The sequence below is a fragment of the Serinus canaria genome, chromosome 25 (assembly GCF_022539315.1).
Source record: "Serinus canaria isolate serCan28SL12 chromosome 25, serCan2020, whole genome shotgun sequence".
Taxonomy (NCBI): domain Eukaryota; kingdom Metazoa; phylum Chordata; class Aves; order Passeriformes; family Fringillidae; genus Serinus; species Serinus canaria.
Genome location: NC_066338.1, coordinates 9417968 through 9438100, shown reverse-complemented (window position 1 = coordinate 9438100; position 20133 = coordinate 9417968). Strand labels below are relative to the sequence as shown.

At 64.2% G+C, this 20133-nt stretch overlaps 4 protein-coding genes across 6 annotated transcripts; 2 read left to right on the top strand and 2 right to left on the bottom strand.

The window, feature by feature from the left end:
• Positions 1-951: 951 nt before the first annotated feature.
• Positions 952-4824, top strand: LOC108963887 (intercellular adhesion molecule 5-like). Its single transcript, XM_050984113.1, has 5 exons — positions 952-1391; positions 2833-3108; positions 3201-3470; positions 3751-3993; positions 4223-4824. The coding sequence occupies exons 1-5, from the start codon at positions 1337-1339 to the stop codon at positions 4438-4440; spliced, it is 1062 nt and encodes a 353-aa protein (XP_050840070.1). The 5' UTR covers positions 952-1336; the 3' UTR covers positions 4441-4824.
• A 327-nt stretch (positions 4825-5151) lies between these two features.
• On the top strand, positions 5152-9971 carry ICAM5 (intercellular adhesion molecule 5). The gene is given in 11 exon segments (XM_050984211.1): positions 5152-5521; positions 5971-6101; positions 6103-6250; positions 6332-6643; positions 6782-7060; positions 7138-7416; positions 7487-7729; positions 7822-8085; positions 8381-8653; positions 8733-8996; positions 9084-9971. Coding segments are annotated over 11 exon segments (2466 nt in total). The 5' UTR covers positions 5152-5463; the 3' UTR covers positions 9299-9971.
• A 93-nt stretch (positions 9972-10064) lies between these two features.
• On the bottom strand, positions 10065-11309 carry FDX2 (ferredoxin 2). The gene is made up of 4 exons (XM_050984194.1): positions 11153-11309; positions 10949-11055; positions 10632-10719; positions 10065-10558 (listed from the first exon to the last, which is right to left on the bottom strand). Exons 1-4 carry the CDS (start codon positions 11266-11268, stop codon positions 10402-10404), a joined length of 468 nt encoding a protein of 155 aa, XP_050840151.1. The 5' UTR covers positions 11269-11309; the 3' UTR covers positions 10065-10401.
• Positions 11310-12355: 1046 nt separating this feature from the next.
• Positions 12356-19999, bottom strand: RAVER1 (ribonucleoprotein, PTB binding 1). 3 transcript variants are annotated; one of them, XM_050983978.1, is made up of 14 exons: positions 19374-19999; positions 18676-18742; positions 17320-17789; positions 16703-16894; positions 16208-16337; positions 16027-16121; positions 15728-15806; positions 15008-15183; positions 14486-14579; positions 14032-14102; positions 13609-13689; positions 13399-13530; positions 12868-12933; positions 12356-12786 (listed from the first exon to the last, which is right to left on the bottom strand). In XM_050983978.1, the coding sequence occupies exons 1-14, from the start codon at positions 19617-19619 to the stop codon at positions 12640-12642; spliced, it is 2046 nt and encodes a 681-aa protein (XP_050839935.1). In that variant the 5' UTR covers positions 19620-19999; the 3' UTR covers positions 12356-12639. The 3 variants fall into 3 exon arrangements, with proteins under 3 accessions (XP_050839935.1, XP_050839933.1, XP_050839934.1); XM_050983976.1 differs by having other exon boundaries at positions 13399-13689; XM_050983977.1 differs by having other exon boundaries at positions 13399-13689; positions 16027-16118.
• Positions 20000-20133: the final 134 nt, after the last annotated feature.

Genomic DNA, 20133 nt, shown 5'->3' with positions numbered 1-20133 from the left:
GTCCTGTCCCTCCCCGCTGTCCCTGCTCCATCCCATGTCCCTCCTGTCCCTGTGTCCCCCCTGTCCCCATTCCCCCAAGGCCCTGGAGGTCCATCCCAGTGTCCCTGTCCCCAGTGTCCCTGTCCCCGGTGTCCCTGTGCCTCCCGTGGCCTCCAAGCCCCGGCCAGGGCCGCAGGAGGCTCCCGGCATTCCCGAAATTCCAGGGACAAGGACAATCCGCGGGAGTGGCGGTGGCGCGGGGAGGGGACTGTGCCCTGCACGGTGGGGATGTGACACCCTGGGCTGTGACAAGTGTCACCGGCCTGTCCCCTCCTGCAGCCGGCCTGGCGGCCTGGAGGTGACAGGAGCGAGGGTGGCCCGGCTGGGTGCCACCACCGGGGCACTGGGGACACCGTGGGACACCACGGGGACATCAGGGATGGGTGTCCTGGGGCTGGAACCGTCCTGGGGACACCCTGGGGACATCAGGGTTGTTCCCACGGTTCCGGGGGTGACAGAAAGTCCCCTGATGTCAAAAAGCGACAGAATAGAGGAAGTCGCAGCCCTGGTGACACCGGGGCCCAATGGTGGCCTCTGGAGCCACCCCCGGGGGGTGACAGGCAGGTGACAGGCAGGTGACAGCCCCGTCACGAGCTGGCCGTGGCACATCAGGGCCTGGGGGCTCAAAGCTGAGACCCCCCCCCGGTTTGGGGACACAGGGTGGGGCCCCAGGGGTGACAAGGAGGGGACAAGGGGACGTGGCAGGAGGGAAAGAGGGGCAGGAAAATTGTCCCATCCCGGGACAGGAAAATTGTCCCATCCAGGACAGGGGCAGAAAATTGCCCCGGGGTGGGGCAGGAGAGGCCGGAGCCCTCCCCGGGCAGCCCCTCCAGCCCCGGCGGGTCCCGGCGCGAAGTCCCCGCAGTCCCGGAAATCCCCGGGGGCGGGACGGCAACGGGCCGGGGATAAAAGCGGCAACGGGACGGGCCGGGAGGCGGCGGGAGGACAGACAGACACGGAGAAACCGAGGGACGGACACAAGGACGGGGGGTGCGGTGCGCCCCAGAGCCAAGCCCGAGACCCCGACCCGGACGGAACCGGAACAACCCCAAGGGACCCATCCCGGAGAGGCCGAACCGAAACTTCCCGGGGAGCCCGAACCGAACTTTCCCGGTGCTCCCGGGGACCCCGAACCGACCCACCCGGAGAACCCGAACCGACCCTTCCCGGGGTCCGGACCCGCACCGGATCCAACCCGGAGACCCTGAACCCGCCGATCCCCACCGGTCCCCCGCCCCCGGTGTTCCCGGCGCATCCCAGCGCTCCCGCGGGACCGGGAGCCGCCGTCCCCGCCGGGATGGTGGCCCCCGCGCTGCTGGCGCTGGCCCTGGGCGCCCTGGGTGTCGTGGCAGGTGAGGGGACACCGCGGGTGGCACCGGGCGGGCGGGGGGTGCCGGGGACCGGGCCACCCCCGGGGCGCGGGCGCGCGCGGTCCCCGCGTGTGGCCGCTTGTCGCCGGTGTCGCCGCTCCCCGGCTGCCGGTGGCGGAGCTGTCGCAGCCCCGCCGTGCCCGGGCGCTGCCCGCGCCGCGGGATGGAGCGGGGAATTTTGTTAATTCTTGCGAAATCCATAGAAAGCCAGCGGGATTTTTCTTCCTCCGTCCCTCCCTCCCTGCGCTCCCGAGGCCATTCCGGGAAAGGGAGGGACGGTTCTGCTCAGGGGGCCGGAAGATCGCGGCCCTGCCGGGGAATCCCCCGGCCCGGGGGGCGTCCGAGGGCCCGCGGGGGCTTCCTCCGCATTTTTGGGGACTTCCTCCGCATTTTTGGGGACTTTGCACTTTTGGGGGGCTTCCTCAAAATTTTGGGGGGCTTCCTCAAAATTTTTTGGGTTTTTTTCTCTGCTTCCCCCGTGCTTTGGAGGCTCCTCAGTCACCCTGGGGGGTTTCCTCTGCTTCCTGGAGGAGCTTCGTCCGAATTCTGGGGCCTTCCTCAGCACCCCGGTGACCTCAGCTGGGGATGTTTTGCTGGGAAAACACCGAAATTCAGGGATGAGGATGAGCCTGGGAGTCTTTTCCCCTCCAAACTTCTCCGGGAATTGGGAATTCCTGGCTGGGGAAGCTCCCTGAGGTGCACAAAGGACCCCCAAACCCCCCCAGGACACCCGAGATTTCTGGATTCCTTCTCCGGGAGGAGCTCAGGGGGGGCTGGATCCGATTTTTGGATTTTTGGCCCCAGAGTGGGGCCAAGTGTGGAATTCTGAGAGCAGGGCTGGGGCTTTGTCCTGATGGATAAAGGGTGGGAAATGGATGTATTGACAGGAAAATAAACTAATTGTTAAGGTAAAGCTTTAGACAAAAGGCTTGAGTCAGAATTATTTGCTACTTGGGATAGAAGATAAAATTATTAATATGGGATGGGATGGAATTTTATAGTGATTTTACATTGATTTAAAACTGATTTAATGGGGATTTTTTGGGATTTCACCGGGATTTAGTTCAGGCCCCTTTCACCACAACGCCACCCCAAACTACCCCACCCCATCCCAGGCCTCCTCTCCTCCTCCTGTTTCCCCTCATTTTCCCACTATTTTCTCCTATCTCCTCCATTTTCCCACTGATTTCCTCCATTATTCCCATTATTTTCCTGCTGTTTCCCCCATTTTTCCCTATTTTCCCACTGATTTCCCCCATTATTTTCCTGCTGTTTTCCCCATTTTTCCCCGTTTTCCCACTGATTTCCCCCATTATTTTCCTGCTGTTTTCCCCATTTTTCCCCGTTTTCCCACTGATTTCCCCCATTATTTTCCTGCTGTTTTCCCACCACGGCTCACCCCAGTGTCCCCTCCCTGTGCCAGTGCCCCCCGAGGGTCCCCTCGTGTCCCTGTCAGCCCCGGACCCCGAGCCGAAGCCAAAGGAGCCGTTCAACGTCACCTGCAGCGTCGGGAGCGCCGTCCCCGTCACCAACATCACCATCACCGCCAACAACCGCACCTGGCCGGTGACACTGAGCCAGGACGGCCACCAGGCCACCGCCACGGTCACCGTCACCAAGGAGGGCAGCGTCCAGCTGGGCTGCACCGTCCACGTGGGCAGCAGGAAGGTCCAGACCAGCACCACCCTCCAGGTCTACTGTGAGTGACCGTGCCAGGCCGGGGCCGGGCAGGGCTGGGCCGGGCTGGCCAGGTGACACCGCGGTGCCACCAAACCCCGCTGTCACCCACAGATGTCCCCGTGCCGCTGCTGGACGTCACCAACACCACCATGGCTGGCACGGAGCTGAAGGGAAACTGCTCCCTGCCAGCCGATGCCCTCAGTGACATCCAGGTGAAGGTGCAGGCCCGTAAAAGAGACCTGGGGGAGTTTCAGAAGCCCCCGGTGCCCTTCAGCGTGCAGGTGCAGGAGGAGGACGCGGAGCAGGGGCTGGAGGTGACCTGCGTGGCCGAGATTACCCGCTTCACCCCGAGGAAAAAATCCCAGCGGATCCGTGTGCTGGGTGAGAGCGCAGCCGCCGCCTTCCCGATGGGAATTCCGGCCCCTGTGCTGCCTTTTCCTGGTCCTTATCCCAGCTTTTCCTGGTCCTTATCCCAGCTTTTCCTGGTCCTTATCCCTCCTTTTCCTGGTCCCCATCCCTCCTTTTCCTGGTCCTTATCCCTCCTTTTCCTGGTCCCCATCCCTCCTTTTCCTGGTCCATCCCACCTTTTCCTGGTCCTTATCCCTCCTTTTCCTGGTCCCCATCCCAGCTTTTCCTGGTCCTTATCCCGGCTTTTCCGCAGTCAAACCACGGCTGGACATCGAGCGCTGCCCCCCGCAGCAGAACTGGACCGAGGGGCAGGAGGGGATCCTGACCTGCAACGCCACGGGCACACCTGAGCCGCAGGTGTGGTGTTCCAAGGACGGGAACTCCCTCAAGCCCGGGACCAGGCATCCCGCCGACCGCGCCCACGCCGGGACCTACCTGTGCCGGGCCAGCAGCGAGCTGGGGACAGCCGAGCGCAATGTCACCGTCTGGGTGCAGTGTGAGTCGGGGGTCCCAGGGCCTTGGGGCTCCTTGGGCTTGGGGGCTCCTTGGGATGTTTTGGGTTCTTTGGGGTCTTTGGTAGTCCTGGGGGTTCTTTGGGATATTGGGGGTCCTGGGTGGTCCTGGGGATCTTTGGGGTCCTGGAGATCTTGGGGGTTTTTGGGCTCCTGGAGGTCCCGGGGCACAGCAGCCCCCTCCCCACTGACCCCGGTCCCATTTCCGCGCAGATGACGACTCGTTCCCGCTGCTCCCGGTGCTCCTGGGGACGCTGCTGCCGGCAGCCGCCCTCCTGGGCCTGATCGGTTTCCTCCTCTACTGCTACAACACCAAAATCGGCGAGTACTGGCTCTGGAAGCGGCAGCCGCCGCCGGACGCGCAGCCCCTGCGGCCCCGGGGCAGCTCCCCGGCGGCTGCGGCCGCTCCCAACGGATCCGCGGCCCCGTAGGCGGGGAGAGGCCCTGGAGCGGCCGGGAGCCCCTGCCCGTCCCTCCGCCGCGGCCACCGAGGGGACAGCGACAGCGGGGACCGGCCAGAGCCAGCGCGGTGGATGCGGCTCCAAGGCTGGGATGGACTGGGATGGACTGGGATGGACTGGGATGGCGAGATCCGGCCGGGCCCCGGCGAGGATCTCCGGGGTTCGCTCCAGTTTTTATCCCTCGAGTGTTTTTGGGGGTGGATTTGGTGACTTTGGAGGTCCCGGAGCTCCGGGCGGAGCGTCTGGGTTGAATCCCGGGGATTTCGGTGCTGGCGGGAGGACAAGGAGCAGGAGGGAGGGGACAGAGAGGCGGCAGTGACACGTCCCACCAATAAACGCTGCAGGTGACATCCACAGGGACCGGACTCTGCAGTTCCGGGGGCTTTTCCAGGAGCCCGGCCGGGGGGGCGGCACTGGGGGGGGACCGGGCCGTGCCCACCCGCAGCCTGGCCCGGCGGGGACATTTTCGGTGTCCCGGTGTCCCCAGACCGCGCCCCCCCCGCCGCTCCAGGTGCTCCCGTCTGTCGCTGTCGCTTCGCCCACGCGCGGCCCGGAGCCGCCCACGCGGGGAGGGCTCTGGGGGCGTTCGGGGAGGGGCTCGGGGAGGGTTTTGGCGGGGGGAGAGGGGGGTTCGTGAAGCGCCGAGCACCGGGCGGGGGTGGGGGGAACTGGGGGGGGGGGTCGGCGTGGGCGGGGGGAGGAGCAGCCCCGCGGGACCGGCGGCGCGCGCGGCAGCGGAGGAGCTGCCTTCGGCCTCAGCCGCCTCTTCCCCATCCTCCTCTTCCTCTTCTCCCTTCCCCATCCTCCTCCTCCGCTTCATCCCCATCCTCCTCTTCCTCTTCTCCCCCGCCCTCCCAGTCGCCTCCGCTTCATCCCCCTCCCCATCCTCATCCTTCCCCTCCTCGCCGTCTCCATCCTCCTCCGCTCCATCCCCGTCCCCATCCTCCTCCTCCTCCCCTTCCTCCCCACCCTCCTCCTCCTCCTCCTCTCCCGATGGGCCCCCCCGGCCCGGCCACGCGACTCTTGCCCCCCCTCGTTCTGGCGCTCGCAGGTAAAGGGGGGGGGGAACCCTCCAGAATGGGGAGGGGGCGTCTCTGGGGACCCCAAAAAACAGCGACCATTAACTGGGGGGGAGGCGGGGGGGGGAGAGCCCGAAATCAGCAGCGACTTTTATTTGGGGGGGGGTACAAGACCCTGGGGACCCCCGGGAGTGGGAGGGACCCCCAGAGACCCCCCCCAAAACATCAGAGGCCCCTTTAAGTGTTGGGGGGGCACATAGGGACCCCCAACCCAATACTGGGGACCCTTAAAACGGGGGGGACGGTGTCACACACAGGGACCCCCAGGAGCCCAAAATCCGAGTGACCTTTAGGACTGGGGGGTTGGGGACACACGGGGACACCCCCAGGACCTCGGCGGTGGGGAGGGGGTCTCAGTCCAGGTTCACCGGGGTCCCCCCAGCCCGAACTGGGGGGACTGCCCGTGGTGGGGGTCTCGCAGGGGTCGCCCGGGGCACCTTCACGGTGGTGGCCTGGCCGCGGGTGGCCGTGGTGGCCTTCGGGGGCTCGGTGACCGTCAACTGCAGCCGCAGCGCCTGCCCGGGGGACAACGCCACGCTGGGGCTCGAGACCCCCCTTGCCCGCGACCCCCGGGCCCGGGGGGCTCCGCTGGCAAAGCTTCCGGCTCCAGAACGTGTCCCAGTGGAGCCCCGGCCCCGTCACCTGCTCCGGCCGCTGCGGCGACACCGAGGCCAACGCCAGCGCCGGCGTCCTCGTCTACCGTGAGTGCCAGGGACCCCTTGGGGACACCGCGGGGACAGCGAGGGGACACCGAGGTGGCACCCGCCTCTTGCCGTCCCCAGAGCTGCCGGAGCGGGTGGAGCTGGAGCCGGTGCCGGCGGTGGCGGTGGGGGACAGCCGGAACCTGACGTGCCACGTGCGGGAGGTGGCCCCGCTGCGGAACCTGACGGTGACGCTGCGGCGCGGGACCGAAACGCTGCGCACCGAGAGCTTCGGCGACGCCGAGGGCAGCGCCAGCGTGGCCGTGAGCCACCTGCTGACCGTCACCCGCGGCGACCACGGCCAGGACGTCACCTGCCACGCCGAGCTGTCCCTGCGGCCGCACGGGCCCCTGTTCGCCCGCGCCGCTGTCCCCGTCACGCTCTCGGTGTTCGGTGAGTGGCGGCCGTGGCGTCCTCGCGTCCTTGTCCCCATCGCGGTGACCGCACCCTCCCGGTCATCGGGACCCCGTCAGTGGCTCTGGGGATGCTCCCGGTCCCGGTGACCCCGTGTCCCCGCCGGTGTCCCCGCAGCTCTCCCGGAGCCCCCCCAGCTCCAGGCCCCCGCCATCCTCGAGGCCGGCACCGCGGCCAACGCCAGCTGCCGCGTCACCGGCGCCTTCCCGGCCGGCGACCTCCGCGTCACCGCCGCGCTGGACCAGGAGCCCCTGAACGTCACGGCGGCGGTGGCCGGGGACACGGTGACGGCCAGCACGGCGCTGTCCCCGAGCAGCCTCGGCCCGCGGGAGCTGAGCTGCACGGCCGCGGTGGCCACGGCGGCGCGGACGGCGCGGAGGCAGCTCCACGTTTACCGTAAGGCGCCGGGGGGCGGCGGGGGCACCGCGGGACCCCGAGATCCCCTTGGATCCACCCGTGGAACCTTCCCGCAGGATTCCCCGCGCCTACCCTGGAGCTGAGCCCGGCCCCGGCCGCGGCGGGCAGCGAGGTGACGGTGACGTGCCACGCCGGGGCCACCGAGCCGCCGGCGGCGCGGCTGCAGCTCCGCGATGCGGACGGCGGGGTCCTGGCCGAGGGCCCGCAGCCCCGGCTGCAGCTCCGGCTGCTGGCCCGGCGCGACGACGACGGCCGCGAATTCCGGTGCCGGGCCAGCCTGGCGGTGGGCGACAGCGTGGTGACAAAGGACGCGGACGCGCGGCTGGCGGTGCTCTGTGAGTGTCGCGCCATCCGCGGCCCCGCCCGCCCCTCCCGGCATTCCCAAAATCCCTTTTTTTCCCCCAGATCTTCCCGAAATCCCGGCCAGCGGCTGCCCCGGCAACCGCACGTGGGTGCAGGGCGCGCTGGAAGCGCTGTCCTGCCGGGCCACCGGCAACCCCGCGCCCACCGTGGTGTGCGGCCGCGACGGCGTCGCCGTGGCCACCGCCGAGCCCGAGCCGGTGACCCGCTCCCGCGCGGGGACCTACCTGTGCAACGCCACCAACGCGCTGGGCACGCGCAGCCGCCGCGTCACCGTCCGCGTGGAGTGTGAGTGGCACCGGGGACGCCGCCGGGGCGCGGCCGCCGGGTCCCCTGGGTGGCCGCCGCGGTGACCGGGTGGCCTCTGTGTCCCCCCCAAGATGAGCCCACGCTGTCCGAGTCGGGGTGTCCGGCACGCCGGGTCTGGGTGGAGGGGCAGCGGCGGGAGCTGGAGTGTCGCGCCGACGGAGACCCCCCACCCAGCACGCGCTGTGCCCGCGACGGTGGCACCCGAGACGGTGGCACCCACCACGGAGGGGGCACCCGCGGCCGCGTGGTCACCCGGGCTGATGGCGGCCGCTACGTGTGCAGGGCCACCAACAGGCACGGGGTGGCCGTGCGGAGCGTCATTGTCACCGTGGAGTGTGAGTGTGACACCGGCGAGGGGACAGCGGGGTGTGCTGGGGGTGGGGATGTGGCGGGGACCGGGGTGGGACGGGGATTTGTGGGGGGCAGGGAAGGCACATCCATGCCTGGAATTCCAGAGCCGGGATGGATGGGATGAGGATGAGGATGGGGATGAAGCCGAGTCCGGCTGCGCTCGGACCGGTCCCGGCGGTGCTGGGGGCGCTCCCGGTGGCTCCCGGGAGGGTCGGGGTGGCCTCACGGGGGTCCCCCGGCCCCATCACCCGCCCCCGCCGCCTCCCCCCGGTTTTCCAGACCAGCCGAGCCTCGGCGAGCGCGGCTGCCCCGAGCGGCGGCGGTGGCTGGAGGGGACCCCGGCCGAGCTGGGCTGCGCCGCCACCGGGAACCCCCCGCCCCGCGTCACCTGCGCCAAGCTGGGCGACCCCGCCAACGCCACCGAGCTGGGCGACAGCCAGGACCCCCCCCGGGCCACCCCCAACGTCACCCGAGCCCACGCGGGCACCTACCAGTGCCGGGCCACCAACGCGCACGGCTCCGCCGTCCGCAACGTCACCGTCGCCGTGGAGTGTGAGTGCGGGGGGCGATTTGGGGGAAAACCCGGGGATTCGGGGCATCCTCAGCACCGGCCGCTGTCGCCCCGGCGCAGACGGCCCCGCCGGTGTCACCGTGCGCGTCCTGCCCTCCGCCAACGTCACCCGCGGCAGCGGCTTCACCGTGGACTGCGGCGCCGAGGGGGTCCCGGCGCCCACCTACACCTGGGCGCTGCCCCCCGCCCCCAACCTGCGCCTGGCCGCCGACAACCGCTCGGTCACGGTCACCGGGGCCACCACGGCCAACCGGGGCCTCTACACCTGCACGGCGAGCAACCGGCACGGCCGGCGGGCCGGGAGCGTCGTGGTGCGGGTGGACGGTGAGCGGGGCCGGGGGGCGCGGTGAGCGGCGGCCCTGCCCGGTGCCAGCGGCCCCGCCCGGTGTCACCGGCGCCTCCCGCCCGCAGAGAGCTGGCTGGCGCTGCTGGCGGCGCTGGGCGCGCTGGGCGCCGCGGCCGCGCTGGGGCTGGCGGCGGGCGGCGGGTACTACCTGAAGAGCACGGCGTGCAAGAAGGGCGAGTACAACGTGCGCGACGCCGAGGGCTCCTCCGAGGCCGCGTGCCTGCACCGGCACCGCGACCCCCGCGCCGAGGTGTTCGGCATCCAGCTGAGCCCGCCCTGACCGGCACCGGCACCGGCACCGGCCCGCCGGGAGCCCCAGAGCCGGCCCAGCGGGGTTTGGGGCGGTTTTGGGGGGTTTGGGGGGCGCGAGGATGCCAAGGATTCCTCCGGAGGTGCCCCCTGGCACCGGCACGGCCCCGGGGAGGGTTTGGCATCCGGCTCGCCCAGCCGGGACCGGGACCGGGACCACCCCGGGGGGTTTGGGGACCCCCAGAGAGCCCCACCCGCCCCACCCCAGTCGGTTTTGGGGGGATTTGGGGGGTACAGCGCCCAGGACCGAGGGTTCCCCCGAGGGTTCCCCCTGCCCACCCCGGCCTGTGGGGAGGGGGTTTGGGGGTCCCCACAGACACCCCCCCCCCCGCCTCGGGGATTTTGGGGCGATTTGAGGGGTTTGGGAGCCGTGCCGAGCGTGGCACAGGCACCACTCAGGGCTGGGTGCTCGGGGGGGGCACACCCAAAAATCGATCAATAATCGATCAATAAATGATCAATAAACGATCCCGTGCTCGCGGGGGTCGCCGCCCCCTGTCCCCCACGAGCCCCCCGGCCCGGCCACCTCCTTGTCCCCAAGCCCCGCCCCTTGTCCCCAAACCACCCAAATGAGCCCAATTAGTGATTCATTAATGAGCCAACCCTCGTTATCCCAAATCCAGAACCCCGGGAATTTTTTTGGGGGGGGGTCGCCCTGCCACCCCCCCGGGACTGGACCCCCACCCTCCTTGGGGGCAGTTTGGGGACGTGTCCCGAAATGTGAGGGGGACCCTGGATGAGAGGGAATTAATTTATTTTAGGGGGGTTCCCCTTCCCTGCAGGGTCTGGGGGGTCCCTCCCGGGGTCGGGGGGTTTGGGGTCAGTGGGATTTTGGGGTGCCCCCGGGGTTTGGGGGTTTCTCCTCGGGGTCGGGGGTGTTTGGGGATGTGTCCTCCCAGTCAGTGGGTTTGGGGTCGGGGGGTTTGGGGTTTTTGGGGTCAGTGGGTTTGGGGTCAGGGGGATTTGGGGTTTTTGGGGTCAGTGGGTTTGGGGTCAGGGGGGTTTGGGGTCAGGGGGTTTTGGGGTTTTTGGGGTCAGTGGGTTTGGGGTCAGGGGGGTTTGGGGTTTTTGGGGTCAGTGGGGTTTGGGGACGTGCCCGTCCACGTAGAAGTTGCGGGTCTGCCGGGGCAGGGTGATGCGCGCCCCCTCCAGCGCGGGGCTGAGGCGCAGCTGGCAGCCGAGCCGCGAGTTCTCCTGCAGCAGCGGCGCCTGGTCCAGCAGGTCCTCCTCCCTGCGGGGACGGGCTCCGGTAACGGGGGAACCGGGGCACCGGCCTGCCGGGGGCTCGCTCGGGGGGCTCTTACCGCTCGTCCGGCGCCGGGAGCCGCCCCAGGTGCGGCTCGCTGATGTAAACGTGGCAGGTGGAGCAGGCCAGCGAGGCCTCGCAGGCGCCTGCGGGACCGGGACCGCCGTGAGCACCGGGACCGCCCCGGGAGCACCGGGACCGCCCCGGGACGCCTCTCTCAGTATCGGGAACCTCCCGGAGCGCGCTTCCCCCCGTCCCATTCCCAGACCCGCTCCCGTTCCCGGTGCTGTTTCCAGCCCCGCTCCCGTTCCCGTTCCCAGCTCCGTTCCCGTTCCCGTTCCCGTTCCCGGTCCCGGTCCCGGTCCCGGTCCCGACCCTCCAGCTCCAGCCCGTGCCGCTGCGCCAGGTGCAGCACGTTGTCACCGACTCTGCCGCGCACCGGCACCTGCCGCCCCTCCCGGTCCACGAAGACGACGTTAACCCTGGGAAAAGGAGGGGGGACACACGACACCGGGCTCAGCACCGGGACCCGGTTCCGTTCGGGCGCCGCCGCCCCGGGAGGGCGTTCCCGGTACCCACACGGCGGCCTCGGGCTCCTCGGCCGGGGCCCCGCCGCCGCTGAGGCTGCGGGAGACGCCCCGGAGCAGCCGCCGCGTCACGGAGCCGCCGCTCGCCGCCGCCATGGGCGCCGCCATGTTGGGCGCCACGTGACCGGCCCACGTGACCCAGCGGGGGCGGGGCCTGCGCTGGGCCCTAAAGCCCGGCCGCGGATTTGGGGCGAAATTGGGGAAATTTGGGGGAAATCTGGGGGATTTTGGGGTCCAGAGGGAGACTGGGGGGGGGTCTGGGCCGAGGAGGGACCCGCTCTGATGGGGAGGGGGTGCGGGTGGTGTTCTGGGGGGGTTCTGGGTGAGTTTTTGGGGGTCCCTGCCCCGGTCTGGGGACACAGGATGACCCCAAAATGGGGAGGGGGCTCAAGGGGCTCCCCCCGAAAGGAGAAGGCAGCAGAAATAACGAAACGACACCGAAATAACCCAAAAAAAGGGTGGGGGTAGAGATATAAATAGAACTTTATTTTGGGGGGGAGGGGAGGGGGGTGGGGGGGACACAGCCCCCCCCAGATCCCCCCGTGCAGCAAAACCAGACAGTAAAAACAGGGAAAAGAGCGCAAATCCTGGGAAACTCCCCCCAAAAAAAAAAAACAAAGGAGAAAGGAGGAAGATTTGGTGGATTAAAATAAAAAACAGCGTTAAAGTAAAAAGGCCGATTTTACCCCCCCAAAAAAAAAAGCGTAAAAAACGGCAGCGGCTCCAGTTGGTAAAAAAGGGGGAAACACAAAAAAAAATAAACAGCAAAAAAAAACACCCAGTGAAATGTGTAAAGAGAGGGATTGGACCCCAAAAAAAGGAGGAAACCCCAAAAAAAGGGGAAAAACACCAAAAGTGTGAAAAAAGTGGGAATTCCCCCCAAAAAAGGCTGGGGGGGGTCCCTGGAATTGGAATTTTGGGGCCCCACCCCAAAGCAGCAGTTAAGGCAGGGAGCGACTCTGGGGGCTCCGGGGGCTGCTCTGGGCAGGGGGAGGCAGAAAAAACCCCAAAATTTAGGGGAGATCGAGGGGATCCCCCCCAAATCCTTCAAGGGATGTCAAAAGTCCTAAAATCGCTTAAAAGAAAAAAAACAAACCAAAAAACCCCCAAAAAAGCTAAAAAAAAATAAAAGGGGGGGGGAAATTAAAAAGAAATAAAAAGGAAATTGTGATGAAAATAAAGCAAAAACCATGGCGGGGTTTGGGCAGGATTTATGGAGTTTTGAGTATTTGTTTTTGGGGTTTTTTTGGGGGGTTTTTTGGAGTGGTTTTTTTGGGATTTTTTGGGGGATTTTTGGGGATTTTGTTTTTGAGGTTTTTGGGGGCTTTTTTGGGATTTTTGGGGATATTTTTGGGGATGTTTTGGTGGGTTTTTTTGCGATTTTTTGGGTTATTTTTGGGATTTTTGGGGGTTTTTTGGGGAATTTTTTTGGGGATTTTTTCGGGGTTTGTTTTGGGGCTGTTTTGGGATTTTCCCCCACTAAAATATCCTTTTTCTCTTCAGGTAGGAGTCGGCGTAGTGGCCCCCCAGGCCCTGGGAGTGCTGGCCCACGTAGGAGCCCTCGGGGCTGGGCTCGGGCGACGGCAGCAGGTGGGAGAAGCCCCTCTTGTGCCCCCCCAGCGGCGTCTGCAAGGAGAATTTGGGGTCATTTCGGGCGGGTTTGGGGCCTTTGGGAAGGGTTACTGTCCTTTTGGGGGGGTTTGGTACCTTGGGGTGGGAGCTGGGGGGAGCCAAGGCCAGGAGGGAGTCGGAGCTCGGGGGGACGGCGACGGCCTGGGGGGAACAGGAGAAACAAAACGGGTTCAAAAGGAAGTTTAGGAGATTTTATAACAATTTTTAAAAGGATTTTAGGGTTTTTTTAAGGTTTTAAGGGTTTTTTTAAGGTTTAAAGGGGTTTTTAAAGGATTTTAAGGGGACTGCAAGGAATTTTTAGGGGTTTTAAGGGGATTTTGAGTGGATTTCAAGGAATTTTTAGGAATTCTAAGGGATTTTAAGGGGAAAAAAGGTCTGGGGTGAAAATCAATAGAATTGAAGGGGTTTGATGGGATTTGGATGGGATTTTAGGGGGTTTTGAAGGGGTTTCAGGGGATTATTAATGGGATTTTAGGGGATTTCAGGGGATTATTAATGGGATTTTAGGGGATTATTAATGGGATTTTAGGGGATTATTAATGGGATTTTAGGGGATTTAAGGGAAGAAGGGCAGGGGGCCCTGCAGAATTCGGGGAGGGGTCTCACCTTGCTGAGGTGGCTCTGCTTGAGCCCGGCCTGGAGGCCGCTGGTGAAGTAGGAACTGGGGGATCCTGAGAAGAAGGGGGGCCCTGGGGGTCCCAGACCCGCCCTGTCCAGCCCCGAGGAGGAGGGGGACACCTGCAAGGGGAGCACGGGCAGCTGCAAACTCCCCAAACTGCCAAAACCCCCAGATTTCCCCCCAAAATGGGGTCTTACCTTGTGCCTGCCGGGCCCGAAGCCCCCCAGGATGGAGCCGGCGTGGTCGCGGGGCTGGGGGAAAATCCGGGACCCCAAATCCTGCCCGGGGGAAATTGGGGGGTTTGGAGGGGGGATCCCCAAATTCCCAGGAAAATGGGGAGTTTGGGGGGGGTTCTTTAATTCCCACAAAAACCAGGAGGGTTTGGGTGGTTTTCCCTCTAATTCCCGTTTAAAAATTGAGGTTTTTTTAAAGGGATTTGGGGGGAATTGTTTTTCCCTCCAATTCCCATAAAAATGGAGGTTTCGGGGTTTTTTTCTCCTCCCTCATTTTCTGGAAAAAACAAGGTTCTCCAATTCCCAGGAAAAGCAGGGATTTGGGGGTTTTACCCCCAGTTTGAAACTCCCCAAAACCTCCCGGTTCCAACCCAAAATTCCCCTGACCGGGAAGTCGGCGGCGAAGGCGTCGGGCGGGGGCGTCCCCAAAACTCCAGGTTTCACCTTAAACCCTTTTCCTGGAAAAAATAAACGTGAGATTGGTTAAAAACAGGGAAAACCGCCCAAAAAAAGGGGGGAAATTTCTGGGAATAAAAAGGGAATTTCTGTGAATAAAAAGGGGGAAATTCTGGGAATAAAAAGGGAATTTCTGTGAATAAAAAGGGGGAAATTTCTGGGAATAAAAAGGGAATTTCTGGGAATAAAAAGGGAATTCTGTATAAGGGGAATTCTAAAAAGGGGGAAATCGGGAATACGATTCTGGTGAATAAAAAGGGAATTTCTGTGAATAAAAAGGGGGAAATTTCTGGGAATAAAAGGGGAAATTCTGGGAATAAAAAGGGAATTTCTGTGAATAAAAAGGGAAATTCTGGGAATAAGAAGGGAATTTCCTGTGACTCACCTGCCAGGCCGGGCGTGGGCAGGAGGCTCTGCAGGTTCAGGTAGGGATTGAGGGGGATCCTCAAATCTTTGGGGGGCTCCCCCAGCAGAGAGACCTGGGGGGGGAATTTGGGGGGCTCAGGGAGGTCCTGAGGGGGTCTGGGGGATCCCAAGGGGTTCAGAGGGGTCCTGGAGGGGTTTGGGGGATCTTGGGGTGATTTGGCGTCCCTTGGGGGCATCTGGGGGCTCCAGAGGGGCTCAGGAAGCTCCCAGAATTTGGGGGTCCCATCCCAGAATTTTGGGGGTCTCACCCTGGAATTTTGGGGGTCCCACCCTGGAATTCTGAGGATCCCACCCTTGAATTTTGGGGGGGTCCCACCCCGGAATTTTTGGGGGTCCCATCCTGTAATTTGGGGGAAGTCCATCCCATTGTTATTGGAGGTCCCATCCCAGAATTTTGGGGTTCCCACCCCGGATTTTTGGGGGTCCCACCCTGGAGTTTTTGGGGGTCCCACCCCGGATTTTTGGGGCTGGGGGTGCTCACCGTGGGGGCGGGGGCTCCGCCCTCGCCCTGCTGGGCTTTGGGGAGGGGTTTGGGGAGGGGTCCCAGCCCCGGGGGGGTCCCCGGGGGTCCCAGCGCCGCCTTCTCCTGCGCCAGGAACGGGGCCAGGACCGGGGACTTGCCGCGGGGCTGGGCCAGGTCCCCGGGCACGGGACCACCTGGAAAAGGGGAAGGGTCTGGGAAGGGGCTCGGAGCCAGCCTGGCAGCAGCTCCCAAAACATGGAAATGGGGGGGGGGGTGTGGGAGCGGGGAGAAAATCGGGAAAAGAGCTCAAAACAGAGGGAAAAACAGGCGGGGCTGGGGGGCACACCAGAATCCCCCTTTTCCCACCCAAATCCCCCTTTTCCCGCCCAAATCTCCCTTTTCCCACCCAAATCCCCCTTTTCCCACCCAAATCTCTCTTTTCCCACCCAAATCCCCCTTTTTCCACCCAAATCCCCCTTTTCCCACCCAAATCTCCCTTTTTCCACCAAATCCTCCTTTTCCCACTAGAATCCCCTTTTTCAACCCAAATCCCCCTTTTCCCACCCAAATCTCCCTTTTTCCCGCCCAAATCCCCCTTTTCCCACCCAAATCTCTCTTTTCCCACCCAATTCCGAGGTTTCCCATTTTTCTGGGGGGATTTTTCCTCTCCCCAAATCCACACCCAGAAGGGAAAACCCCCCAGGTGAGGCTCCAGGTGTGCTGGGATTTGGGATTTACCTGAGGGAATCTCCCCCAGGAGCTTCCCAGGGGGCTGGGCCAGGGAGCTCAGCGGGGAATCGCCCAAAATTCCCGGTTTCTGGAAGGAAAAAAAGGAGGATAAAGCCCTGAAAAAGGAGATTATCCCAAAAAAATCCCCCATGGAAGTGGATTATCCATTAAAAAATCCATGGAGACCCCGGCCCCGGGTGGAAAGAACCTTGGGAAAGAGCAAAATTCCAGGGAAAAAAGCTGGGAAAACAGCGAAATTCCAGGGAAAGCAGCAGAATTCCAGGAGAAAGGTGGGAATTCCAGCCTACCTGGGCCTGGCTGTGCAGAGCCAGCTGGAGCAGAGCCGTGGAGAGCGCCGGGTTGGGCACCAGGGGAAGGGAAGGAGCAGCTCCCAAAATTCCTGCTGGGAACAGGAGGAGGAGGAGGAGGAGGAGTGGCACAGAAATTCCCGAAAATTCCCGTTTTTGCCCCAAATGCCCCGAATCCTACCCTGCTTGGCCCCCAGGGCCCCGTGGAGCAGGGGGTTGAGCAGCAGCTGCAGTGAGGCCGGGTTCCCGAGGCTGCCCAGGATCTGCAGCAGGGTGGGCTCGGGGAGGAGCCCCTTGCCACGGTTCAGAGCCTTGGAAAGAGGGAAAAAAGGGAATCTGGGGGAAAAGCGGCTGGGGGCTGGGGTTTGGGATCTGGGGCTTGGGATCTGGGGTTTGGCATTTGGGATCTGGGGCTGGGGTTTGGGATCTGGGGTTTTTGATCCCGGAAAGATCAGGGTGATCCCAACAGGATCCCAGCTCTTGGCACGAGCAAAAGTCCCAAAAATCCCATGGCAAGGCAGGGAGGAAGAACAGGAGGATGAGGGTGAGGAAGGGGATGACAGTGATGATGAGGATGAGGATGACAGTGAGGATGAGGGTGAGGATGCCAATGAGGATGATGATGACGGTGAGGATGAGGATGATGATGACAGTGAGGCTGCTGCTGAGGGCTCACCGTGGCCTGCGCGGCGATCAGCGCGGCCAGCATGCTGCGGCCGGAGGGGCCGGGGGCACAGAAGGACACACGGATGTGCTGCCCAGACAGGGGGAACCCGTCCGTGGCCAGCTGGGCTCGCTCGGCCGCCTCTGGGGACTCGAACTCCAGCACTGCAAAACCCTTGGGCTGCCCGTCCTGCCCGTAGGCCAGCTGGGGACATGGGACAGAGGGACAGTGAGGGGACAAACGGGGGAAAGCCCACCCAGAACCCCAAATCTCTGGATGTCACCAATCTTCCCAAATGTGCCAGCCCCGAATCCTCCCCTCAGCCCCAAATCCATCCCAGACACCCAAACCCCTTCCTTCTCCCTAAAACCACCCTGCATCCCCTAATCCCTCCCTCAGCCCCAAATCCCTCCGGTCTCACTAAATTCCTCCTCCATCCCCAGACCCCAAACCCCAGACCCCAAATCCCAGACCCACCTGGCAGAAGGAGGGCTCACAGACCCCCTCGAACACCCTGCGCAGCCCCTGCAGGTCGCTGAAGCCGCGGGGCAGCCTGTGCTCTCCTCCCCCTGACCCCAAACCCCAAACCCCAGACCCCAAACCCCCCAAACCCCAACCCCCAGACCCACCTGGCAGAAGGAGGGCTCGCAGACCCCCTCGAAGATGGCTCTCAGCCCCTGCAGGTCGCTGAAGCCGCGGGGCAGCCTGTCCACGCAGAGGCAGCGCGAGTGCAGCAGCTCGGGGCTCAGCTGGGCCGCGTCCACCCAGTGCACGTGCAGGCTGCGGCTGCCCAGCCGCTTGCCCAGCAGCTCCGAGCGCGCCCGCGCCGCCGAGTCCTTCTTCATGAACTCCACGAAGCCGTAGCCCTTGGAGTGGCCCGTGGCCCGGCTGTAGACCAGGAAGCAGCGCTCCAGGCTGCCGAAGGGCCGCAGCAGCTCCTCGAACTGCGCCTGGCTCAGCAGGCGGGGCAGGTTGGCCACGCACAGCACGGCCTCCGTGGGCTGCAGCTGCACCCGCAGCGCGCGCTGCCGCAGCGAGCGGCCGTGGAAGCGCCCGACCGCCGCCGCCGCCTGCTCGGCCGTCAGCAGCGTGACGAAGGCTGGGACGGGAGAGAGAGACGGGCTGGGAACGGGGGGGAAAGGGGCTGGGAACGGGGGAACGGGGCTGGGAACGGGGGGGAAAGGGGCTGGTGAACGGGGGAACGGGGCGGGGAACGGGGGAATGGGGGCTGGGAACGGGGGAACGGGGCTGGGAACGGGTGGAATGGGGGGAATGGGGGCTGGGAATGGGGTGAATGGGGCTGGTAACGGGTGGAATGGGGCTGGGAAGGTGGAAACTGGGGCTGGGAACGGGGCTGGGAACGGGTGGAATGGGGCTGGGAACGGGGCTGGGAATGGGGGAACGGGGCTGGGGAACGGGGGAACTGGGGCTGGGAACGGGCTGGGAAGGGGGGAATGGGGCTGGGAATGGGGGAGGAATGGGGCTGGGAATGGGGGAGGAATGGGGCTGGGAACGGGGCTGGGAACGGGAGAGAAATGGGGAGAGAAACAGGGAGAGAAACGGGGGAAATAGGGCTGGGACGGGGAGAGAGAGACGGGCTGGGAACGGGGGGGAAACGGGGCTGGGAATGGGGGGGAATGGGGGAGAAATGGGGAGAGAAATGGGGGAAATGGGTCTGGGAATGGGGGGGAATGGGGCTGGGAACGGGGGAGGAATGGGGCTGGGAATGGGAGAAACGGGGCTGGGAATGGGGAGGGTTAATGGAGGAATGGGGCTGGGAATAGGGCAGGGAATGGGGGAGAAATGGGGTTGGGAATAGGGAGAAATGGGGCTGGGAAACAGGGTTGGGAATGGGGAGGATTTGTGGAAAAACGGTGTTTGGGAATGGGGAGGGTTAATGGAGAAATGGGGTTTGGGAGTGGGGAGGATTCCTCCAAAAAGTGGATTTGAAAAAGGGGAAGGCTGATCCCAGGGCTGCTCCTCACCCGTGCCCTTGTACTTGTCCACGAAGCAATACTTGAGCTCGTAGTCCTTCAGCAGCTCGTGGATATCCTGAGAAAAGCCGGGATTCTCCATGGGAATGGGGCTCTTGGGGCAGGATGATCCTTCCCTTTTCCCAAACCCCCTTTTCCCAGGAATTCTCCCTTTTCCCGAACCCCCTCATCCCAGGGACCCTCCCCTTTCCCACCCCCCCATCTGAGGAATCCCGGCCCTCCCGAATTCCCGGGAATTCCCGCGGGCCGCCTCAGGATCCAGGCTTTATCCCAGGGTTTATTCCCTCGGGACAGCCCGGGGAGCTCCGGCTCCTCCTCCTCCTCCTCCTCCTCCTCCTCCTCCCGGACCGGCTCCTCCGGCTCCAGCCTTCGCCCTTCCCCAATTAATTCCCAACCTTCGGCCTCGGGGCGATGATTTCACCCCGGGACCGGGACCGGCAAGGGAAAAACGAGCCCGGGGGGGCTGCGGGAATTCCAGGAGGGAATCTCAGGCGGATCTTTGGGGATTGCGGGTTTTGGGGAAAAAAAGGGGATTTGGAGACAGAGCAGGGAAAGGTTCGGAAGGAAAGAGAGATCCGGGATGGATTTGGGGCTCCGGCCCCGCTTCCCCGCTCACTGCCCGCATTCCCGTTCCTCTTCCCGGTTTCCCCTCACCCCCGTTCTCCATCCCGTTCCCGGTACCCCCTCACCTGGTTGGTCACATCCGCCGGTAAGCCGCGGATCAGCACCTTCCGCCGGTTGCGGAACTGCCGCTCGCTGTGCTCCAGGCGGCTCCGCACCTCGGCAGGGTCCAGCGGCGGCAGCTCCTCCTCGGGGGCCAGGCCGGGCCCCGCCGGTGGCTCCGCTCCGGGCCCGGGCCCGGCCCCGCTCACCGACAGCGCCGCCGCCATCTTGGCCCCGCCGCCGCCCGCCAAGCCAACAACGCGCCTTCTCATTGGAGGAGGGGCCGGACTCGAGTATCCGAGGCGGGGATTGGGCGGCGCGGAAAAACACTACGGAAGAGCCGGCGGTTGCTATTGGACGGGAGGGAGGGCTCGTTGTGTCCGCGGCTGGGATTGGACAGTAGCGGGCGAGCCCCAAGATAGCGGACTCCTATTCGTTGGTTCCGTTGGACCGTTGAATACACCAAAACATCCCAAATCGAGACCCCAAAAAACCCAAATGGACCCCAAAATAACCCAAACAAATACCCAAAAATAACCGAAATAGAGACCCCAAAACAACCAAAATAGAGACCCCAAAATAACCCAAACAGACCCCAAATAACCCCAAATAGAGACCCCAAAAAACCCAGAGACCGCAAAAACAACCCAGAGACCCCAAAAGAGCCTCACAGAGACCCGAAAAACCCAAAGAGAGACCCAAAAATAACTCACAGAAAGACCCCAATATAACCTAAATTACGACCCCCAAATCCCCAAACAGAGACCCCAAACTCGGAGCCTTTTC

Excerpts from the sequence above, each read along its gene's own strand:
- RAVER1 (XM_050983976.1), bottom strand. The coding sequence starts at position 19,619 with ATGAGAAGGCGCGTTGTTGGCTTGGCGGGCGGCGGCGGGGCCAAGATG. Across the intron at positions 16,122-16,207 it reads GGCCCTGGGGGCCAAGCAGG|CAGGAATTTTGGGAGCTGCT; the intron begins GTAGGATTCGGG and ends TCCTGTTCCCAG. Across the intron at positions 15,807-16,026 it reads CTCTGCACAGCCAGGCCCAG|AAACCGGGAATTTTGGGCGA; the intron begins GTAGGCTGGAAT and ends TTTTCCTTCCAG.
- LOC108963887 (XM_050984113.1), top strand. The coding sequence starts at position 1,337 with ATGGTGGCCCCCGCGCTGCTGGCGCTGGCCCTGGGCGCCCTGGGTGTC. Across the intron at positions 1,392-2,832 it reads CGCCCTGGGTGTCGTGGCAG|TGCCCCCCGAGGGTCCCCTC; the intron begins GTGAGGGGACAC and ends TCCCTGTGCCAG. Across the intron at positions 3,471-3,750 it reads CCAGCGGATCCGTGTGCTGG|TCAAACCACGGCTGGACATC; the intron begins GTGAGAGCGCAG and ends GCTTTTCCGCAG.
- FDX2 (XM_050984194.1), bottom strand. The coding sequence starts at position 11,268 with ATGGCGGCGCCCATGGCGGCGGCGAGCGGCGGCTCCGTGACGCGGCGG. Across the intron at positions 10,720-10,948 it reads GCACGGGCTGGAGCTGGAGG|GCGCCTGCGAGGCCTCGCTG; the intron begins GTCGGGACCGGG and ends CCGGTCCCGCAG. Across the intron at positions 10,559-10,631 it reads CTCCCGGCGCCGGACGAGCG|GGAGGAGGACCTGCTGGACC; the intron begins GTAAGAGCCCCC and ends CCGTCCCCGCAG.